This window comes from Mobula birostris, chromosome 15 (assembly GCF_030028105.1).
Source record: "Mobula birostris isolate sMobBir1 chromosome 15, sMobBir1.hap1, whole genome shotgun sequence".
NCBI lineage: Eukaryota > Metazoa > Chordata > Chondrichthyes > Myliobatiformes > Myliobatidae > Mobula > Mobula birostris.
Window position 1 is genome coordinate 21661029 of NC_092384.1, and position 21618 is coordinate 21682646.

The window sequence follows — 21618 nt, forward strand, 5'->3', positions numbered from 1 at the left end:
AAAGATTAGCTTTATTTGTCACACATATATCTAAACAGACAGTGAAATACATCATTTGTGTCAACAATCACAGTCTGAGGATGTGCTAGAGGAAGCCCACAAATATCTCAATACTTCTGGTGCCAATGTGACATGCCTACAACCTTCTAACCCGAACGGTACGGTACATCTTTAGAATGTGGGCACCCAGAAGAAACCCACGTGGTCACCAGGAAAATGTACAAACTCCTTACAGACACTGACAGAAATCAATCCAGGCTGCAGACTCTACAATAGTGTTACACTAACTACTATGCTGCTGTGTGCAGGAAGAAAGATTCATGGAAATAGAGATGAAAGGAGAAGAGGGAAGAGAAGGTAAAGAAAGTAAAAGCTAAGCACATTAGAAACAATAATAAACTGAGGTAAGAGGTGGGCATAGTGTTGCAAAAGATGGACATTAGGGAGAGAGTAAACATTCAAAGCCATTTGGTGAGGTGGAGAAAGAGCAGCAGACTCAAGGAGTCACTTACATCATACTCAAATAGTGAAATTTAGTTAAATGAACAAAGTGGCCACCAGTGTATAGAACAGCATTGACTTGTAACATCAAGATTACACAGCTGTGAACTGGAAGACTCCACAGAAACAATTTTCTGCAGAAATATGAAATTGCAGAAGTTAGTAAATCCAACACCATATTATGCTTTTAGCAATGGGTAGACAAAATGTGTAATTTGAAATAGAATTTAAAAAAAGCAAAAATCAAAGCATGACAAAAAAATCTCAATTATCAGATTGCCAGAGAAAGATTAAAACAACAGTTTGGAATCTGAAATACGGAGCAGAGAAATACTGTCCAGCGAAAAAAAAGTGAGGTGCAAGAAAGAATATGTTCTATTGAATGCTGGGTGATGGAAGTTAACAGTGGATGTGAAAGAAAGTGAGAGTATAATCAGCTCTGACTTTACAAAAAGAGCTTTGACAGATTGGAACATGATAAAGATCAAGGCAAGAAATGCTGCAGTAGTAGAGCTTAGCTATCCAGTGTGATGGCCAGCATGCAACATCTGAAATTCAGTACAGGCAAGAAAGTGACCTGACACACCAGAGCTTGCAAAACACCCGAAGACAGCCTTAACACCCTTCAACTTAGCACTCACGACCTGCATCTCATCTAGGTTCTGATGTAGGATAAACACTCTGAAATATGAAAAATATGAAATATGGAAACAACTGAGGGATGGAAACTTAAATCTTAACATAATCGGCATAGAAGTGAAAGTAAATCCCTTGCTTGAATAATTGATATATTGTTATTGAACCCAGAATTTGCAGTCAAATGCAAAGCAATGTTGTCAGCCTATGATCTCATGGAAATTTTCACCAAAGGTTCTCCATTCTCAGTGGTGAGCACTAGCCCTTTCCCCCAAGTCAGCTAACATCAGATGTTAATTCAAAGTGGTTTCTGCTGTCTAGCAACTGCAATGACATCAAGCATTAATTCTGCACAGTCATTGTTATATGGTACCGAAACATGCTAGTCTCATTTGTCTGCATTTGGTCCATATCCCTCCTTCCCTATCTATGCAGGACAAGTATCCTTTGACAGTTGTAAATGTACATCCCTCTACTTCCTCTGGCAGCTTCCACCTTATGATCCCTTTAAATTTTTTCCATCGCCTTAAACTTATGTCCTTTTGTATTCTGGGAAAAAGACCATGAGTATCTGTTATCTCTACCCTTGGTTTTATAAACCCTATAAGGTCACCCCGCAGCCTCCTTCATTGCAGGAAAAACAGTCACAGCTGATCCGGTCTCTCCTTATAATGCAAGCCCTTGTCCTGACAATATCCTTGTGAATCTTTTTTATGCTCTTTCTAGCTTAATCACATCCCACCAATAGCTAGCGACCAGAACTACGGACAATGCTCCAACTACAGTCTCATCCAGCTATGACATCCCAACTCTTGTACACAATGCCCCAAGAAATGAAAGCAAGCATTGCCCGCCTCCACGGTTGAGTATATTTATTTAAAACCTCACCCATCTACCATGGCTTCACACACAGATGACCACAATGATCCTTAATGGGAACTATTCTCTCCTGGTTAAACTTTTGCTTTTCATCCACTTAAATTTTTTTAAGATATTCCTTCATCTCATCTGTCAAGAATATATCATACCCTATCTTTGCCCTCTTTATTTCCTTCTTGTTTATTCCTTGTACACCACAAGGGACTCACTTGATCCCAGCTGCTCATAACTCCTGCCTCCTTTTACCTTATCAATGTTCACATACCATATAAAAAATTAATTTAATGAAATCAGTAAACTTGAAAGATCACTGTCTGCGACCTTCTCTAGAAGAGTAAAGGGAGGTGACAATGACAGGGAAGCGGGCCAGCTGCAGCGTGATAGGGGCAGCAAGAGATGGAAAGTGAAAAGGAGAGTGGGGAAAGAACAGAGGGGATGGGGCCCAAAGGATATGATGAGCAAAAGTGAGCAAGGGCATGACAGGAATAAGTGGGTTTGGGGATTGAGTTAGGAGCAAAGTGTGAAGGCCAAGAAACTATTGAATTTAAATATCATCCACGATCCTGTCAAATAGCAGAACATTTATACAGAATCTAAATAAAAACACAAGGAAGACTAGAAAAGAACTATATGAATACAGGTTGGATAAACAAAGGTGAGAGAAGTCTTTGCAACACACATCAAAGTTGCTGGTGAACGCAGCAGGCCAGGCGGCATCTCTAGGAAGAGGTACAGTCGATGTTTCAGTCTCGGTCTGAAACGTCGACTGTACCTTTTCCTAGAGATGCCGCCTGGCCTGCTGCGTTCACCAGCAACTTTGATGTGTGTTGCTTGAATTTCCAGCATCTGCAGAATTCCTGTTGTTTGAGAGAAGTCTTTGTTGGGCATTAGTATCAGTACAGGCCAAATGGGCTGAAATACTGCTTCTTATGCTAGACATTTAACTGTACTAATAGAATTTATACTGCATGTCATAAATGAGCATAGAGTTCAGATAAAGATGAAGATAAACAACAGGAATTCTGCAGATGCTGGAAATTCAAGCAACACACATCAAAGTTGCTGGTGAACGCAGCAGGCCAAGCAGCATCTGTAGGAAGAGGTGCAGTCGACGTTTCAGGCCGAGACCCTTCGTCAGGACTAACTGAAGGAAGAGTGAGTAAGGGATTTGAAAGTTGGAGGGGGAGGGGGAGATACAAAATGATAGGAGAAGACAGGAGGGGGAGGGATAGAGCCAAGAGCTGGACAGGTGATTGGTAAAGGGGATATGAGAGGATCATGGGACAGGAGGTCCGGGAAGAAAGACAAGGTGGGGGGGAACCCAGAGGATGGGCAAGAGGTATATTCAGAGGGACAGAGGGAGAAAAAGGAGAGTGAGAGAAAGAATGTGTGCATAAAAATAAGTAACAGATGGGGTACGAGGGGGAGGTGGGGCCTTAGCGGAAGTTAGAGAAGTCGACGTTCATGCCATCAGATTGGAGGCTACCCAGACGGAATATGAGGTGTTGTTCCTCCAACCTGAGTGTGGCTTCATCTTTACAACAGAGGAGCAGAGTTGATAGTGGAGGAAGGGAAGCCCCTTTCTTTAAAAAAGGAAGACATTTCCTTCGTCCTAGAATGAAAAGCCTCATCCTGATGATGCTCTTAAACGCATCTCCCCCATTTCACGTACATCTGCTCTCACTCCATCCTCCCGCCACCCCACTAGGAATAGGGTTCCCCTGGTCCTCACCTACCACCCCACCAGCCTCCAGGTCCAACATATTACTCTCCGTAACTTCCGCCACCTCCAACGGGATCCCACCACTAAGCACATCTTTCCCTCCCCCCCCCCTGCATTCCGCAGGGATCGCTCCCTACGCGACTCCCTTGTCCATTCGTCCCCCCCATCCCTCCCCAGTGGTCTCCCTCCTGGCACTTATCCGTGTAAGCGGAATAAGTGCTACACATGCCCTTACACTTCCTCCCTTACCACCATTCAGGGCCCCAAACAGTCCTTCCAGGTGAGGCAACACTTCACCTGTGAGTCGACTGGGGTGATATACTGCATTTGGTGCTCCCGATATGGCCTTTTATATATTGGCGAGACCCGACGCAGACTGGAAGACCGCTTTGCTGAACATCTACGCTCTGTCTGCCAGAGAAAGCAGGATCTCCCAGTGGCCACACATTTTAATTCCACATCCCATTCCCATTCTGACATGTCTATCCACGGCCTCCTCTACTGTAAAGATGAAGCCACACTCAGGTTGGAGGAACAACACCTTATATTCCGTCTGGGTGGCCTCCAACCTGATGGCATGAACATCGACTTCTCTAACTTCCGCTAAGGCCCCACCTCCCCCTCGTACCCCATCTGTTACTTATTTTTATGCACACATTCTTTCTCTCACTCTCCTTTTTCTCCCTCTGTCCCTCTGAATATACCTCTTGCCCATCCCCTGGGTCCCCCCCCTTTGTCTTTCTTCCCAGACCTCCTGTCCCATGATCCTCTCGTATCCCCTTTTGCCTATCACCTGTCCAGCTCTTGGCTCTATCCCTCCCCCTCCTGTCTTCTCCTATCATTTTGGACCTCCTCCTCCCCCTCCAACTTTCAAATCCTTTACTCACTCTTCCTTCAGTTAGTCCTGACGAAGGGTCTCGGCCTGAAATGTCGACTGCACCTCTTCCTACAGATGCTGCCTGGCCTGCTGCGTTCACCAGCAACTTTGATGTGTGTTGCTTAAAGATGAAGATATCTTTGAACAGTAAATCAACAAAATCATGCTTTATCAATACATTCTAAATCTTTATATATTTCAGTGTTCAATGCCCAAGTGCTTTTAAGCATAAATTAACAATGATGTATGTTAATGAAGAACTGATGTAAAGCTCCAGAGTTGTTGTTCATCTGTAGTCCAGAATCTGCTTTGCAGATTTGAAATTTATTGTATCTTTTAACTGTACCTCACCCATCACTATAATACACTAAAGCGACAGATCATGAAAAACAAAGTAATATTAAATTTCTTAATGATCTGAACAATATACTTTCCCACAAAATAAGGTGCAAAGAACTTTGTTTTCCTCACTCTAATACTATTTCCAGCTATCTACTAACAAATATTTTTGCTGCTTCTCCCACAAATTTTTCATGATTTATCTCATTCACTGATTTCATTCCTCCTTTCTTAACTAAAGGCCAATTATTTTGTCAGTTTTTTTTTAATTACAACGTACATTCTTACTCCCCACTACTCAGAATTAATTTGTCATTATTGCCGACTCAAAATGACACTGGAGTAACAGTGCCATTGAAAATATCCCACACCTGAAAAAGATGGAGCCAAAGGCATGGCCAACTATTACAGGGGTGATTAAATTTAGCATTCAAGTGCTTCAGTACAAACATCACCCCTAAATAAAACAAAAGCACAGACACTCCAATTCTTTTTAACGGTAAACTTCCCAAAATGCTTATTACATTTCCCCTGGCACACCTACCTTACATGTAAGTTACTGACTAGTTGGTTGCAATTTAGTCTTGGTGCTGTAATTATAGAGGAGTTGTTCTGCAGAACTGCTGACATCATCTTTTACTAGGATTACAAGAAGAAACTTGGAACTCTAGCTTTCTCTACATAGCAGTCATGTGTTCTAATACAGTAGAGCCATCATTGTTCTGCAGAAGCAAGGTGAGAATCACAACTGCCATGGCTTGCATTAGAATTTGTCAGCAAATCTGCCTGAACATTCCATATCATGCCCCAGGGTGCAGACAGAAGGGCACACCCATGCAAATGCACTTTCAATATTAAATAACCAATTTTATGAACATTATCTGTGAGTTTCCCTCCCCCACCAGCACAAGCTATGGAGTATAAACTGCTAAGGCCTCCAAAAGCCTGGAGAAACCAAGATTGTTCAACTCAGACCAGTGAAGGTTGTGTAACATTTAACAGTGATTTTCTATTGTTGGTCAGTCCAAAAATGCAAGAGAACAAGACTTCATTTTAAACTGAGACACACACCACAGAAACGTATGCTTTGACCTATTATATATACCATCACCATCAAACACCTATCAAACAAATCCCATTTACCAGAATTTCCCCTGTGCCCTATTATGTGCCTTAACAATTCAATTGCATCCAAAGGGTAACTGCCTCCACCATCCACTCAGTATTTAATATTCATCAGATTGCAATTATCTGCATGTAAAGGCTCTTCTTTGGATCCCCATACCTCTTAATCCTTACCCTGAAACCATGTCCTCCAGCTCGAGATAACTCTGTAACGCGCTGTAGGGATTCACTGCTAATGTAGTAGATCTTTGTAATGTTTCACTGTTAAGGCTAATGTAATGGCTTCTCTGTAATGTTCACTGCTGAGGTAACAGTTTCTCTGTAGCAGCAACGGAGATAAAAGGACTCTGGTATGCATATTAGCCAATCAGAGATTGTTGCTCTGGATTGTGAATCTGGAAGGAGATTTTTCGTGGTCTTTGTCCAGGAGAGATGAAGAGGGAAGACACATGTGGAGACAGCTGGTAGACCACAGACGGAGTGGACTGGGATCTGTGGGTTCGAAGGTCGGCGACGCTTGGAGGAGATAAATGGTGGAAGAATGGCGAATGAGTGAGCTCCAATGTGCACTTTTGACTTTTCCTTGAATTGGGCTCTTTTTTTTAAATTTTCATTACTAACGCTATATTCAGATTAAGATTCATAAAGTTCAATCACTTAATTGCATATGGCGTTCTGTCTGGTATTTTGCATCGTGGGTTTGTAACTGGGCAGTATATTACACAGCATCCACACAAACATGATTTCTCAATTTGGCAGGGCGAGAGGCTGTTTTCCCTCAATGAACACAAGCTGGGCGAGCCTGAGGGTTACACTTCTACCATGGAAAAATGTTTCCTACTCTGTACTCTATTAATGCCCTTCATCATTTTTAACCTCATCAGGACCTCTGTCAGCCTCCTCCACTTAAAGGAAAATAAACCCAGCCTATTTAGTCTTCCTCAAAAGTAAAACAGTCTATTCCAGGCAATATCCTGGTGATTTTTCGTAGCATCCTCTCCAGTATAATCATGTCTTTTCTATCATATGATACCAGAACTGCACATAGTATTCCAATTGTGGTGCAGCCAATGTTTCATAAACTTAGAACACTAAATCACAATACAAGCCTACATCCTATGATGCAGTGCTGAACTGATAACCTACTCCAAGATCAATCAAACCATCTCTTCCTACACAGCCCTCAGCTTTTCTATAATACATGTGGCCATATGCCTATGTGCTTCTTACATGTCCCTCATGTATCTGCCTCCACCATCACATCTAGGACTTATCACGCTGTATAGAAAAAACTTACCTGACATACCCCCCCCCCAACTATACTCCCTCCAACTACCTTAAATTATGCCCTCTTATCTTAGCCATTTCTGCCCTGGGGGAAAAAGTCTCTGGCTATCCACTCAATCTATGCCTCTTATCAGCTTATACATGTCTGTCACGTTTCCTCTCATTCTCCATTGCTGCAGAGAAAAAACCAAGTTCACTCAACCTATCCTCTTAAGATATGTTCTCCATCCAAGCAGCATCCTGGTAAATTTCTTCTGCATCCTCTCTAAAGCTTCCATATCCTTCTTATAACGAGGTGACCAGAACTGAATGCAGTATACCAAGTGTGATCTAACCAGGGTCTTATAGAGTTGCAAGAGTACCTTGTGGCTCTTGAACCCAACTCCACAACTAATGAAAGCTAACACACCAGACACTTTAACAAACCTATCAACTTGTCCAGTATTTGAGGGATTACTGAACATGGACCAGAAGATCCCTCTGTTCCTCCATACTGCTACGAATCCTGTCATTAACTCTGTATTCTGACTTCAACTTGCCCTTCCAAAGTGAATCACTTTACTTTACCAGATTGAACACCCATCTTCCACTTCAGTCCAGCTCTGCATTCTGTCAATGTCCTGTTGCAATCTACAAGAACCCACCCCAACCTTCATGTCATCTGCGTACTTACAAACCGACCTTTCCTCTTCCAAGTTATTTATAAAAACCGCAAAGAGCAAGAGTCCCAGAACAGATCCCACTGGTCACCAACCTCACATGATCCATGTACAATCACCCTCTGCCTCTATGGGCAAGTGAATTCTGAATCCAAGTTGTACCATAATCTTCCTTCTTTTATCTTCTGTGATGTAACTAATGAAGGCAAGTATTTGATTTGCCTTCTCTACTTTATCTACCTGTGCTGCCACTTACAGGGAATGTTGGACATGCACACCTCAATATTCCCTACTATTCACTAGTTATGCCTTATCCTTGTCAGCCCTCCCCAATGTATCATACTGTATTTTTAAGGATTAAATTCCACTTGCCATTGCTATGTCCATCTTACCTACTGATAGATATCATTCTGTAGCCTACTATTACCCACCTCACTATCAACAATTTTACTTATTTTCTTGTCCTTGAGGCCATAAGATAAAGGAACAGGGTTAGGCCAAACGAATCAATGATTCAATCATGGCTGATTTTCAAATGCAGTCCATTGAAAAGGTACTGTTCCGTCAATGTTGCAAAATTCCTCAAAGCAAATTTGAAAGATATGCAAACGAACAGGAATATCATCCTAAAGTTACATTTATGCCCAAGGCTTCATGATATGCATCACTTTGGTACTGACAGCTATATATTAATTTAAAAACACTCAAAATATTGACATAAAAATTACCTGGTTCATTAGATGTAATCTTACAGTGCAGTATAAATTCAACTTGATTCATACTACTGCTCTATAAGATTAAATTTAATATAGCTGTCTGCATTATAAGATTGCATTTAATCTAGACATTAAACTAGGTTACCAAACCTTGTCCCCTAAAATACGTTGGCGTACAAGAGGAAGGGGGCAGAGTCGAAAATCGAATTCCTCCAGCAAATGTAGAATCGGGATTATAAGGGAGCTGTAAACAAATAAGATTGAATGGCTTTGTTGTTAAAATGTACTTCCTTGTTACTCTAAAATGGCTCACACTGATTAATAGAATTCAATGCACCACAAAGTCTGCCAAGAACTGTTGCCTTCCTTGCTGTGCCACTCAACCAGCAGGAATATATCAAACAGTTGTTTGTTTCAGTTCACTGCATATTAAAGAGTCAAATAATGTCAGTCGAGCAGAAACCTTAAATTATAAAGATCATTTCTGAGAGCATCATAAGCATTTGCATTGTGCTTTGAATTGGACATGAAAAGTAAGTGGATGTCAGCCCCTAATTTACATCACAGTCGTTTAACAAGGACCTCCAACACAGCTGCTTAAAGCATATGGCACATGTGCCACAGGAAGCTGAGCAAACACTGATTCCACAACAGACAGGAGAAGTGTGTACAATACTAATTACTGATCATTTTCATGCTTCATGTATTGATTTGTCTCCCTCAGTAACACAGAAGTAAAAGCCATAAAAACAACAAAGAGCAATCTTTTACAACCATAATCACTTCTATTAACTGACATTCTGCCAACCTGTTTCTTTACATCAAATAATTTATGGTTAAGTAATCTGTAAATTATTAACACTTGGAAACTTTGAAAGTGCAACGAAATTGTCAAAAGAAGCAACATAATGAAGAGGTCCATTCAGAACTTACAGAAGAATCAAAATATGAAAAGTGACTACAATCACAATTTCATCTATTCTGGGCAATTTCCTCCACTCCTACTTAAGGGATGAACACACTACCCAGCTGGAACTGAAGCAACCCTAGTTTCCAAACTCAGCTGTCTTACTCTTAAGCATACACAAAAACCTGTAAGCAAATACAATATACTAGTTACCTTTACTTGCATTCAGCAAGTTAGTTCAAAGCTTAATATTGATGCCTGTACAAAAATCACAAGTTCCAATCTCACAATAACAGTTTGAAAATCCAAATTCAGTTTTAAAACTGTAAATAAAATGCTGGTAATGAAGAGAGTCAAAGGGTCACAAACAATAAATTGAGTGATTGATGTCTTTACCAGCTAGAATCTATGCGCAGCATCAATATTATCAATGAGTACTTTAAAATGTATTTCCAACAGGGTAATCAAACAAGAACCTAGCGTACAGCATTAAAAATTTATCATTAACTATAAGATGGTTCAAAAGTAAATAACATAGCTGAGAGCTAAGCAATTCTTTTTTGTGTGAAAAGTTCATCTTTATAGCATAAAAAATTTGACAATTGTACTTTAAAAATTTCGTTGCTCCTAAACTCTAATTTTTCCTCTCTCTCTTCAATTGGAAGATGCAATCATCAAGATGGTGAGTCACCACCATCAGTAGCCCCCTGCACCCTCGTGTCTTCCACTTGAAGAATCAATCCAGCCAGTGTGGCTCTGGTGAAATACATCATTCTCCTATAAAGGTGGGAAGGGGATAATGGATAAGGGAATGAAGACACTTAGACCAGGGATCTTTCAGCAAAGTAAGGCTACATCCAGACCAAAAAAAAACTAGGTTATTTATTTCTAAAAATATAGAAGGATTCTCAAACTGAAATCTCACCAAGAGCTCAGATCAGGTAATCACCGGTAGGTGCAATATTTTGGAGGTTTAGAGTTTTCAGATGAGCGGCAATGAAATTAATTAGTAATACACAGCCAAGACATAACAATTAAATTTTACAACAAATATATTAAAATGCTAATTTTATTGCAACTCTATAGCTGGCAAGATATGTTTCACTCCTATCATTATACCCAAAACTCGAGTAGTAAAACAGCAATTTCACAGATTTCTCCATCACAGAGTCATAAATTACAGAATCATAATACATGCAAAATGCTGTAGGAACTCAGCAAGTCTGACAGCATCTATGATTCAGGCCATGACCTCTCATCAGGACTGGAAAGGAAGGGGCAGAATGAGGGTGGAGGGGAAGGAGTATAAACTGGCAGGTGATAAATGCGACCAAGCAAGGGGGAAAGGCAGGTACAGTACGCGTGAAGAAACTAACAGACAATAGATGGAAGAGATAAATGGCTGAAGAAATCAGATAGGAGAGGACAGTGGACCATGGAAGGAAGGGAAGGAGGAGGGGAACACTGGAAGCACCTATTCATTGATACCTTTTATAAGCCTTACTCTCAGTTATCTTGACTGTAAATCTACCCACCCGCCACTGGTAATTTCTGCCACATGTGTTCTCAGGATGAAGCTTTCTACTCTAGAACATCTGAGCTGTCCTCTTCTTTTCTCAAAGAACAGGGTTTTCCTTCCACCACCATCAATGATGCCCTCTTCCACATCTCCTTCATTTTCTGCACATCTGCTATTACCCCATCTTCCTGCTATCAGAGCAGGGATAGAGTTCCTTTGTCCTTACCTACCACCCAATGAATCTCCATATCCAGCACGTCATTCTCCATAACTGTTGCCACCTCCAACGGGATCCTACCACTAAGCTCTTCTTCCCCTCATCCCCTCCCCTTCCCATTGCTCTCTACGTCCATCCCCACTGATCTCCCTCCTGGCACATATCCTTGCAAGTGTGATAAGAGCCCCAAACAGTTCTTCCAGGTGAGGCAACACTTCACCTGTGAATTTGTCAGGACCAGGCACTATATCCAATGCTCCATATGCAGCTTCCTCTATATCAAATTTGACCCAAAGCAGATTGAAGGCAAGAAGCAGTGCCTCAGAAGGGCAGCATTCCCCCACCATCCAGGACATGCTCTCTTCTCATTGTTACCATTAGGAAGAAGGTATAGAACAGGGGTCGGCAACCTTTTTGCCTCCATGGGCCCGATCGTGTATTAATGAGCATACGGTGGGCCAGATAAATGCCATAAAAAACTTGAAAAATGGGAATTATCCATTTAAGTACATCTAGTTATGTTTTGACTTAAATTAATGAATAAAGCATGCTAGAAAATCATTTGTGCTTAAGGCTGCCTACCCCTGGTATAGAAGCTTGAAGCCACACACTCAGCAATTCAGTAACAGCTTCTTCCCCTCTGCCATCTGATTTCCAAATGGACATTGAACCCATGAACACTCCACTTTTTTTTAATGTTCTGTTTTTCACTACTTATGTGTATTAAACAGTTAAATTAAAATATATATACTTACTGTATTTTTCCTATATTTATCATGTATTTCATTGTACTGCTTCTGCAAAGTTAACAAATTTTATTACATATGCTAGTGATATTAAACCTCAGTCTGATTTTGAGGCAGCACTCTGTCAAGTATCTTCACTCTAGCTGTAACAGAAGGCAGGATCTCCAGGTGGCCACCACTTTCAATTCAACTTCCCATTTCATCTTGACATGTTTGTCCATGGTCTTCTCCACTGCCATGATGAGGCCAAACTCAGGTTGGAGCAGCAACACTTTATATTGCCTGGGTACCCTCCAACCTTGGGGCATGAGCATAGAGCTTTCCAACTTCCAGTATTCTCACCTCTCAATCTCCTCTCTTTTTCTATTCCCCATTCTGGTTACCCTCTCGTCCTTCCCTTCTCCTCACCTGCTCATCACCTCCCTCTGGTTCTCTTCCTCCTCCATTTCTGACATATTCCACTGCCCCCTCCTCTCTAATTCCTTCTTCGTCAGCTCTTATCTCTTCTGCCTATCCCCTCCCAGCTTCTTACTTCAATGCCCATCCACCCACCTTCCCCTTCACCCATCATCTACTGGCTTGCACTCCTTCCACTCCTCCCACACTTCCCATTCCAGTTTCGGATCTCTTCCTTTCTCATCCTGATGAAAGGTCTCAGTCCAAAATGTCAACTGGTTATTTTGCTCCATAGGTGCAGCTTAACTTGCTGAGCTCCCCCAACATTTTGTGTGTGTTCCTCAAGATTTCCAACATATCTGTAGAATCTCTTGTGTTTGTAATTCATAACACTATTCAATTTTCATGGTATCATCTCATGTAAAGACGTGCTTTCTTTCTTACTGTCCAGGTATTCAAGCAACTCTTCAAGTTAACAGAGATTGACATGCATTTTGTTCAAATAAATATTCTATATATACTCAGTGGCCACTTTATAAGGTACAGGAGTGGAACTCTGTGTGGTCTTCTGCTGCTGTAGCCCATCCATTTCAAGGTACAACGTACTGTGCATTCAAAAATGCTCATTTCATTAGCAAGGCATATTCAGCCACAAAACTGCAACTCACTTGATTTTTTTTTGTTTTTCACATCATGCACTGTAAACTCTAACAACCATTAGGTGTAAAAATCCCAGGAGATCAGCAGTTTCTAAGATATTTAAACCACCCTGACTGGCACCAACACTGGTCATTTCGGTCATGTTTCTTCCCCATTCTGATGTTTGATTTGAACAGTAACTGAACCTCTTGACCATGTCTACATCTTTTCATGCACTGAGTTTTTGCCACATGATTAACTGATTAGATATCAGCATTGACAGATGTACAGGTGTAGATAAAGTAGCCAATGAGTGTACATTCCTCATAAATCATGCAGCAACCCTGTACAATAGGGTTACCAAGGAAAAGCTATGATGACCGTACTGTTGAACAACTACATTCAGTCTATAAGCATCAAGTTCCTGGTTATTTGCCATTTCCATTTTCTAACCCACAACTGCACTCAACTTCTAATTCACCTTGCACTAGAGGTAACTTGATAGGTAAAAATCAGAAATTTCCAAAAGCAAAAATAGAAGACCACTAATACACCAACGATATTCACTTAACCATTTAAGCATGCATAGCACTGACTTTATAACATTGGCATCAAATTAATGCATTTACTCAACATTCATAGAAATGGTAATTAAAAGCATGTAATTCAAGTCCATTCAACAATGAACAATGCAGACAAGTGCCTGGATATTTTTTCTATTAAGTCACAAACAGTGGAACTAAGAAAATGGGATGTCTCAGATATGAGGCACAAACATTATCCTAGGTTGTTATGTAATATTATCAATGTTGAGCATTGAAAGCCCTCTCTTGAGCTATACAGGCAATCAAAGTGTCATGCTTGTTCCAATGACATACTTGGTTATTTTATGGCTCACTTTGCTCTCCTCACAATGAACTCCTGTTTTCATCTTTCTTTTAAATTATTTCTTGATCACATCCATCTCCATTCTCATAATTCCTAAGATCATTGCTTATCCCCATTTCCAGCTGCAGGTACACCCTCTATTTCAATAATGCCACATAAGCTGCCATTCTTTTAATTGGTTCTAAATTTTGGAAACTCTCCTCCTTTCACACACTGCTGAAAATTTACTTCTTTGACCAAGCTTTCGGGGACCTGTTCTAATTTTCCTACTGGTGTCAAATTTTATTTTATTACATCTTGAGATGTTTTGTTATTTTAAGTCCCAACCCCAGCAAACAATCCATCAATTGGCTGCATTTAGCAAATGTTAGCAATCACAGGAGTGGAGAGCAAAATGATTGGTGAAATACATTTTTGAAAAAGCATCACTAAGAGTTCACTAAAAATGGTGTGGTGTGAACTATCTGATGATTAGATATAGCACCAATACTCTTCCTAGTCTGTAAAGCATGGCTACTGGGCAACATCATTTACCAGGAGGCTGAAGATATCTGGCAATACTTAATGTGCTAATCTTCCTGCCCTGCACTTTCCAGCAGTCAAGGAAGGTCAGCCAAGTCAACAAACACAATTATATCAATAGTGCCATCTGAGATCTCTCTCTCAGCAGCCTATTACCTTCCCACCCCAACACTTTTGATTAGATATTGAAAGAAGAACACAGTGATTAAACAGCAACAACAAAGGCAGCCAAGGTGCCAACCACCTTCATGTTCTCTCAAGCCTTCAACAACAAACAAAGATTAATTTCCAGCAGGATTCCAAAATCCAGCCACAATTACTAAGTTTTTATTCTGGACAGCTCTCCTGGTATTTAACTATCTATATAAACAGCCACTCAAGGTTGCCTCCATTTCACTGATGTTCTCCAGGAAACCAAGTGGCATTAATTTCGCATCAACAAAATCGCATGAAAGAAGATACCTTTAAGTGTAATAGCACAAAAACATCAAAACTGTTAGAGCCAAGACTTGCAGATTTGACCATTTATTCCCAAGGGATTCGGAAAAATTTGACCCTTTAATGCTGGGAAATTCTTACTTAAACTGAAAAGCATTATATGTGGCCTAAAACAAAACCATTGTCTTTGACTACTTTTAAGCACAACCAAGTACTTTTGAAAAGTAGTCATTAACAGTATTAGAAAAAAGTAGTACATTGTGTAGGATGAGTTCATTTTCCAGATTAGAGCCACTAAGTGCCCGTGTAATTGTGTAAATATCCTTAAGCAAATCACAGCTGTAAGAACTGCCACATATGAAAGGCAACAAATCATCATAGTGCACCAAACCCACTAGCTTAGCACATACACTGGGTTTGACCAAATGTGTAAAATGTTGCAGTAATACTGGTGTTCAGAAATACATTTTCCTCCAGGAATTCGTGTCTGTTGTAAAAAAAAAGAGTATGCATTTTGAATGCAAAGCCAAAATAGTGCATAATGTCAAATATTACCTTCAACATGCATGATGAGAAAGCTTAGGTACAAAATGACAGGAAGTGTTTCTTTTTAAAATTAGGTGGTACTGGAGATGGAATAGGGATTAAAATTAACTATTAATTTTAATTCATCCTATTGAAATAGCCTGCATTTTATAGAAATTTATATAAAAATGCTAAATAGTTCAAGCTAAAAATGTTCCCACAGCTTCAATTTCTCAATTATTCTAGCTAACTGAGAGACATAGTTAGTGCTCCTGCATCACAACACTAGAGACTTGAATTTCAGACCTGCATGAAAATGCACGTTTATGGAATTGTGCACTCTCCACTCACAAGGGATTCTCAACTTTTTTTATGCCATGGACTCCTACCATCAACCAAGCAATCCATGGACCCCATGTTGAGAATCCCTCCTAAAGATCTTTTAAAAAAATCTGAGATGCAAAGGGACTTGGGAGTCCTTATGCAGAACACCCTAAAGGTTAACTTGCAGGTTGAGTCGATGCTGAGGAAGGCAAATGCAATGTTAGCATTCATTTCAAGAGGTCTAGAATACAAGCACAGTGATGTGATGCTGAGGCTTTATAAGACACTGCTGAGGGCTCACCTTGAGTACTGTGTACTCTTATGGGCTCCTCATCTTTGAAAAGATGTGCTGGCATTGGAGAGGGTCCAGAGGAGGTTCACAAGGATGTTTCCAGGAATGAAAGGGTTATCATACGAGGAACATTTGGTGGCTCTGGGTCTGTACTCGCTGAAATTTAGAAGGATGGGGGGGGGGGGAGGAATCCTTTTGAATGTTGGAAGGACTAGACAGAGTAGATGTGGAAAGGATATTTCCCATGGTGGGACAGTCTCAGACAAGAGGGCACAGCCTCAGGATGGAGGGGCATTCATTCAAAACATAGATGCAGAGAAGTTTCTTTATCCAGAGGGTGGTGAATTTGTCAAATTTATTGCCATGTGCACTTGTGGAGGCTAGGTCATTGGGTGTATTTAAGGCAGAGATTGATAGGTTCTTGATTGGACATGGCATCAAAGGTTATGGGGACAAGCCGGGAAGTGGGATTGAGGAGGAGAAAAAAAGGATCAGCCATGATTAAATGGCAGAGAAGCATCGATGGGCAAAATGGCCTAATTCTGCTCCTGTGCCTTATGATGTAAAGATGGGTGGTATAGTAAATTGGTCCTTGAGTTGGAACTACAGGAGAATTGGCGGAGGGGGATGAAGGTTGATGGGGTTGAAAGAGGAAAAATGGGATTAGCATAGGATTGACGCAGGTCAAGTGAGGGCAATAAAGATAAAGGGGGTGGTGGTGGGTGCTCGGTAGCAAGGAGGACAGCTGAGGAATTTTACAGACTTAATTTAAGAAATTAGTTACATATTATAAGCATTTGAATTCACTGCTGTCGTACAGTGTTAGCTAATACCAGTCCCATTTATAATGGTCTTAACTGAATTTCTCTAGCCCATGGCCCAACCGAGATATCGCTACCCTAGTTTATGCACCTTCAGGCAGAGAGTCAGGTTTTGCCTCAGCTCTGATGACATCTTAACTTTTCCCTTTGTAGATCACAGTGCTTAAAGTTAGACTTAAACAACAGGTGATTTATCGTGGTTGTTAACACATAACAAAAATGGCAGAAGCAGATTAAACAAAAAAATGTAGACAGTATAGTGTGGAGTATCTGAAATATGGATTTATAGCAGCCAACAGCAGCCAAAGTGCCTGATATCTGAAAAAGTTTTTTTCTAATGAGGTAATGAGACTATCCAGGCTTCTTGAACATTTGAAGAGAGTATACTGTGATAAAGCAAACAAGAATTTGCTCATTTTCAGTCACTTTATGAAAACTTTCAGAAATGGATAACATTGCCATAGAGGGAGTACAGAGAAGGTTCACCAGATCCTTGCCATAGAGGGAGTACAGAGAAGGTTCACCAGATTGATTCCTGGGATGGCAGGACTTTCATATGAAGAAAGAATGGATGAACTGGGCTTGTACTCGTTGGAATTTAGAACATTCAGGGGGGATCTGATTGAAACGTATAAGATCCTAAAGGGATTGGACAGGCTAGATGCAGGAAGATTGTTCCCGATGTTGGGGAAGTCCAGAACGAGGGGTCACAGTTTGAGGATAGAGGGGAAGCCTTTTAGGACCGAGATTAGGAAAAACTTCTTCACACAGAGAGTGGTGAATCTGTGGAATTCTCTGCCACAGGAAACAGTTGAGGCCAGTTCATTGGCTATATTTAAGAGGAAGTTAGATATGGCCCTTGTGGCTACGGGGGTCAGGGGGTATGGAGGGAAGACTGGGGCAGTGTTCTGAGTTGGATGATCAGCCATGATCATAATAAATGGCGGTGCAGGCTCGAATGGCCTACTCCTGCACCTATTTTCTATGTTTCTATTTCAAAACCTGTTTGCCAGCACTTCACAACAAAACAGTGATGGTTTGCCTGCTTCATACAACATTTCAATGCTCATTGCTAAAGCTGAAAAGCCCCATACAACTGAAGAACTAATTCTGCCAGTAAGGAAGGTTTTGAGTATGGTTTTGCATGTCACCAGCCCAAATAATTGAAGTGATTCCGCTCAGTGACAACTCTGTTCAAAGACAAAAAGATGAAATATCTGAGAATGTGAAAGATACATTGCGCCAACATACTTAAGACAACAGAATTTGCTCTGCAGTTGGATGAGTCAACTTTGCCAGGCAACAAATCTTTGCTTCTTGGTTATTTTCGCTGCTTAACATATGAATGCAAGGTTCAAGAGTTATTTGCAAGGGGACTAGAAACACTTAAAGGTGGAGTCAATATTTTGGGTTGTTGACATTCTGCTCACCAACAATCTTGCTTGTGCAACATATGGGGCTTCATCAATGACAGGATACCACAGAGGGGTTATTATTTTCTTGAAAAAGCTGTACCTAACATATTTACTATTCAAAGTTTTCAAAGGTACATTTCATGTCAGAGAAGTGTATACAATATATATCCTGAAATGCTTTTACTTCACAAGATATCTGTAATTCACAGACATCCTGTCGCAATAAAAACTAAGAAATTGCCTGCACAAACGATTAAATACTGATAACACAACAGTAAATAAAATCAAGTCCCATGCTCTCAATTCTTGACTATTTTGAGAGCTTTGTATTGAGAATGATGAACAGTTTGACACTTGCTGTTGCACACAGATGTCAGATGGCTCTCAAAAGGAAACTGCCCAAGAGACATTTTCGTGCTTTTTGAAACTGGTAAAAATTTTTTAAGACTCAAATGCTTCATTCAGTAAACAACTCAAGAATTTTAGGCATGACATTGCTTATTTGTCAGAATTATTCACAAAGTTTAGTGAAATCAATCTTCAATTGCAAGGAAATGATGTGAATCTTTTCAAAGTCAAATCAGTGCTCCCCACATTTCTGTACAAGCTAACACTAACTTAGGTGCAACATTGGTCATCAGAACCTTTTCCAATATTCAGGCCTTTGAGTTGGAAGAGAAAGAAAGAATACCAGATGATGATCTTCAAGTCAAGTCAAGTCACTTTTTAATTGTCATTTCGACCATAACTGCTGGTACAGTACACAGTAAAAATGAGACGTTTTTCAGGACCATGGTGCTACATGAACAATATAAAAACTACACTGAACTACGTAAAACAACACAAAACTACACTAGACTACAGACCTACCCAGGACTGCATAAAGTACACAAAACAGTGTAGGCATTACAATAAATAATAAACAAGACAATAGGCACAGTAGAGGGCAGTAGGTTGGTGTCAGTCCAGGCTCTGGGTATTGAGAAGTCTGATGGCTTGGGGGAAGAAACTTTTATATAGTCTGGTCGTGAGAGCCCGAATACTTCGGTGCCTTTTGCCAGGTGGCAAGAGGGAGAAGAGTTTGTGTGAGGGGTGCATGGGGTCCTTCATAATACTGTTTGCTTTACGAATGCAACGTGTGGTATAAATGTCTGTAATGGCGGGAAGAGAGACCCTGATGATCTTCTCAGCTGACCTCACTATCCGCTGCAGGGCCTTGCGATCTGAGATGGTGCAATTTCCGAACCAGGCAGTGATGCAGCCGTTTAGGATGCTCTCAATACAACCTCTGTAGAATGTGGTGAGGATGGGGTGGGGTGGGGGTGGGAGATGGACTTTTCTCAGCCTTCGCAGAAAGTAGAGACGCTGCTGGGCTTTCTTTGCTATGGAGCTGGTGTTGAGGGACCAGGTGAGATTTCCTGCCAGGTGAACACTAAGAAATTTGGTGCTCTTAACAATCTCTGCAGAGGAGTCATCTATGTTCAGTGGAGGGTGGTTGTTCCGTGTCCTCCTGAAGTCAACAACCATCTCTTCTGTTTTGTTCACATTCAGAGACATGTTGTTGGCTCTGCACCAGTCCGTTAGCCGCTGCACCTCCTCTCCTTATGCTGACTCATTGTTCTTGCTGATGAGACCCATCACGGTCGTGTCATCGGCGAGCTTGATGATGTGATTCGAGCTGTGTGTTGGATCAGCAGAGTGAACAGCAGTGGAATGAGCACACAGTATACCGTGGCCACCTGGGTGAGCTGCATAAAGACATGTCAAAGAGATTTCAGGATCTTCTCTCAATCCAAATTCCAGAATGGGTAATAAATCCATCCTGAGCACTTGTAATGAGTAATTAACAGCAAGGATGGAGGAAGAGCTGATCTCACTACAAAATGACTGAGAGCTGAAGCAGAGGTTCAAAAAACTCATATTGGTTTTGGTTGCTGAAAGAAATCTCTGAATGCTATGCTGCACTGAGGAGAAAGGTCAAGATATTGTCTTTCCAACATCATATCTAGTGGAGCACAGTTTCAGTGAAGTCTCACAACTTCTTTCAAAGCAACAAAACAGACTGCAAATTACTGAACGTGGGGCTCTGAGACTCATGAGTGACATTTAGCCTGATATCGAGAAGCTGATTATCACTGCACCATGCCCATCCATCTCTTTGAAAGGTGTAAAAGCAATGAAGTAGTGACTATGTACACTTTAAAATAGTTGATGAAAATTATTTTGCTCTAATTAAATTAATAATTTTATTTGTGGCTTTAACTAGATTTGAATAAATGCTGCAATTATTTGTTATTGCCATAAATGTGCAATTTCTATTTTCTATCACCGTGCATTGTAAACCAAATGTCTTTCTAGCTTTTATGTAATGGCCAGAAAGGGAAAGTGGGGGGCACTCAGGATGCGGTCTGGGAGCTAAGTGGGCAGTAACCCAAATAAGTTTTGGAACCGCTGATGTAGATTATAAAAACAGACACGTTGGGCCAAAGTGTTCGCTTCTGTGCACTCGATTTCTATAATGACTGTAAGGGAAAATGGAGCTACTTTGCAAGCACAAGGTAGAATTAAATCTGTACTGTGTTAAAACTAAAGCTAGTTCAGTCTTTCCTTTTCAAGTGAGTGTTCCCTTCAAAATGAATCCACAGTCAGCAACTGAAATATAACACATGCATTGTATACTGATACTTGATCAAAAGTGAAATGTAAACCTCTTCATTAAATGATCTAACACATATCACATGCTGCAAAACAATGAAAACAAATATGATAACAGCCTTTTGGGCAACTACATAACCAGTAAGTGTAAACTTACCATATCTGGTTAAATACAGTGAGGACTACTTAACACGTTACGACACATTGGGCAAAAGAGAAATATATAGCTAACCTCAGGTGTGCCATTACTTTTCAACAGAGGCAAGGGAGAAACAAGATTCATCTGTAGATGGTTAAGCAATATTCATGTCTGAAAGGGCAGTACAGTAGCATAGCAATTAGCGCAATCGCTTTACAGCGTTCAATTCCCACTGCTGTCTGTAGGCGTTTGTACATTCTCCCAGTAACTGCATAGTTTTCCTCCAACATTCCAAAGACATACAATTACACTGTGGGCATGCTTTGTTGGCGGCGGAACATGGAGACTGTTGTGGGCTTTCCCCAACACAATCTTCACTGATTTGATTTGACGTAAAACGATGCATTTCACTGCATGTTTCAATGTACATGTG

General features: G+C 40.7%; 1 protein-coding gene across 2 annotated transcripts in view; it reads right to left on the reverse strand.

The window, feature by feature from the left end:
* The window catches only part of znrf1 (zinc and ring finger 1), a 234639-nt gene that overhangs the window by 183820 nt on the left and 29201 nt on the right, over positions 1-21618 (reverse strand). Inside the window, exon 2 of one of the 2 annotated variants that reach the window (XM_072279434.1) lies at positions 19181-20139. The exons of the other annotated variant lie outside the window; for it this stretch is intronic. Within the exon in view, the coding sequence (XP_072135535.1) occupies positions 19994-20139 (146 nt within the window). The 3' untranslated portion in view covers positions 19181-19993. Of the gene's footprint in view, positions 1-19180; positions 20140-21618 lie in introns of those variants that run through there. 2 annotated transcript variants of the gene reach the window in all.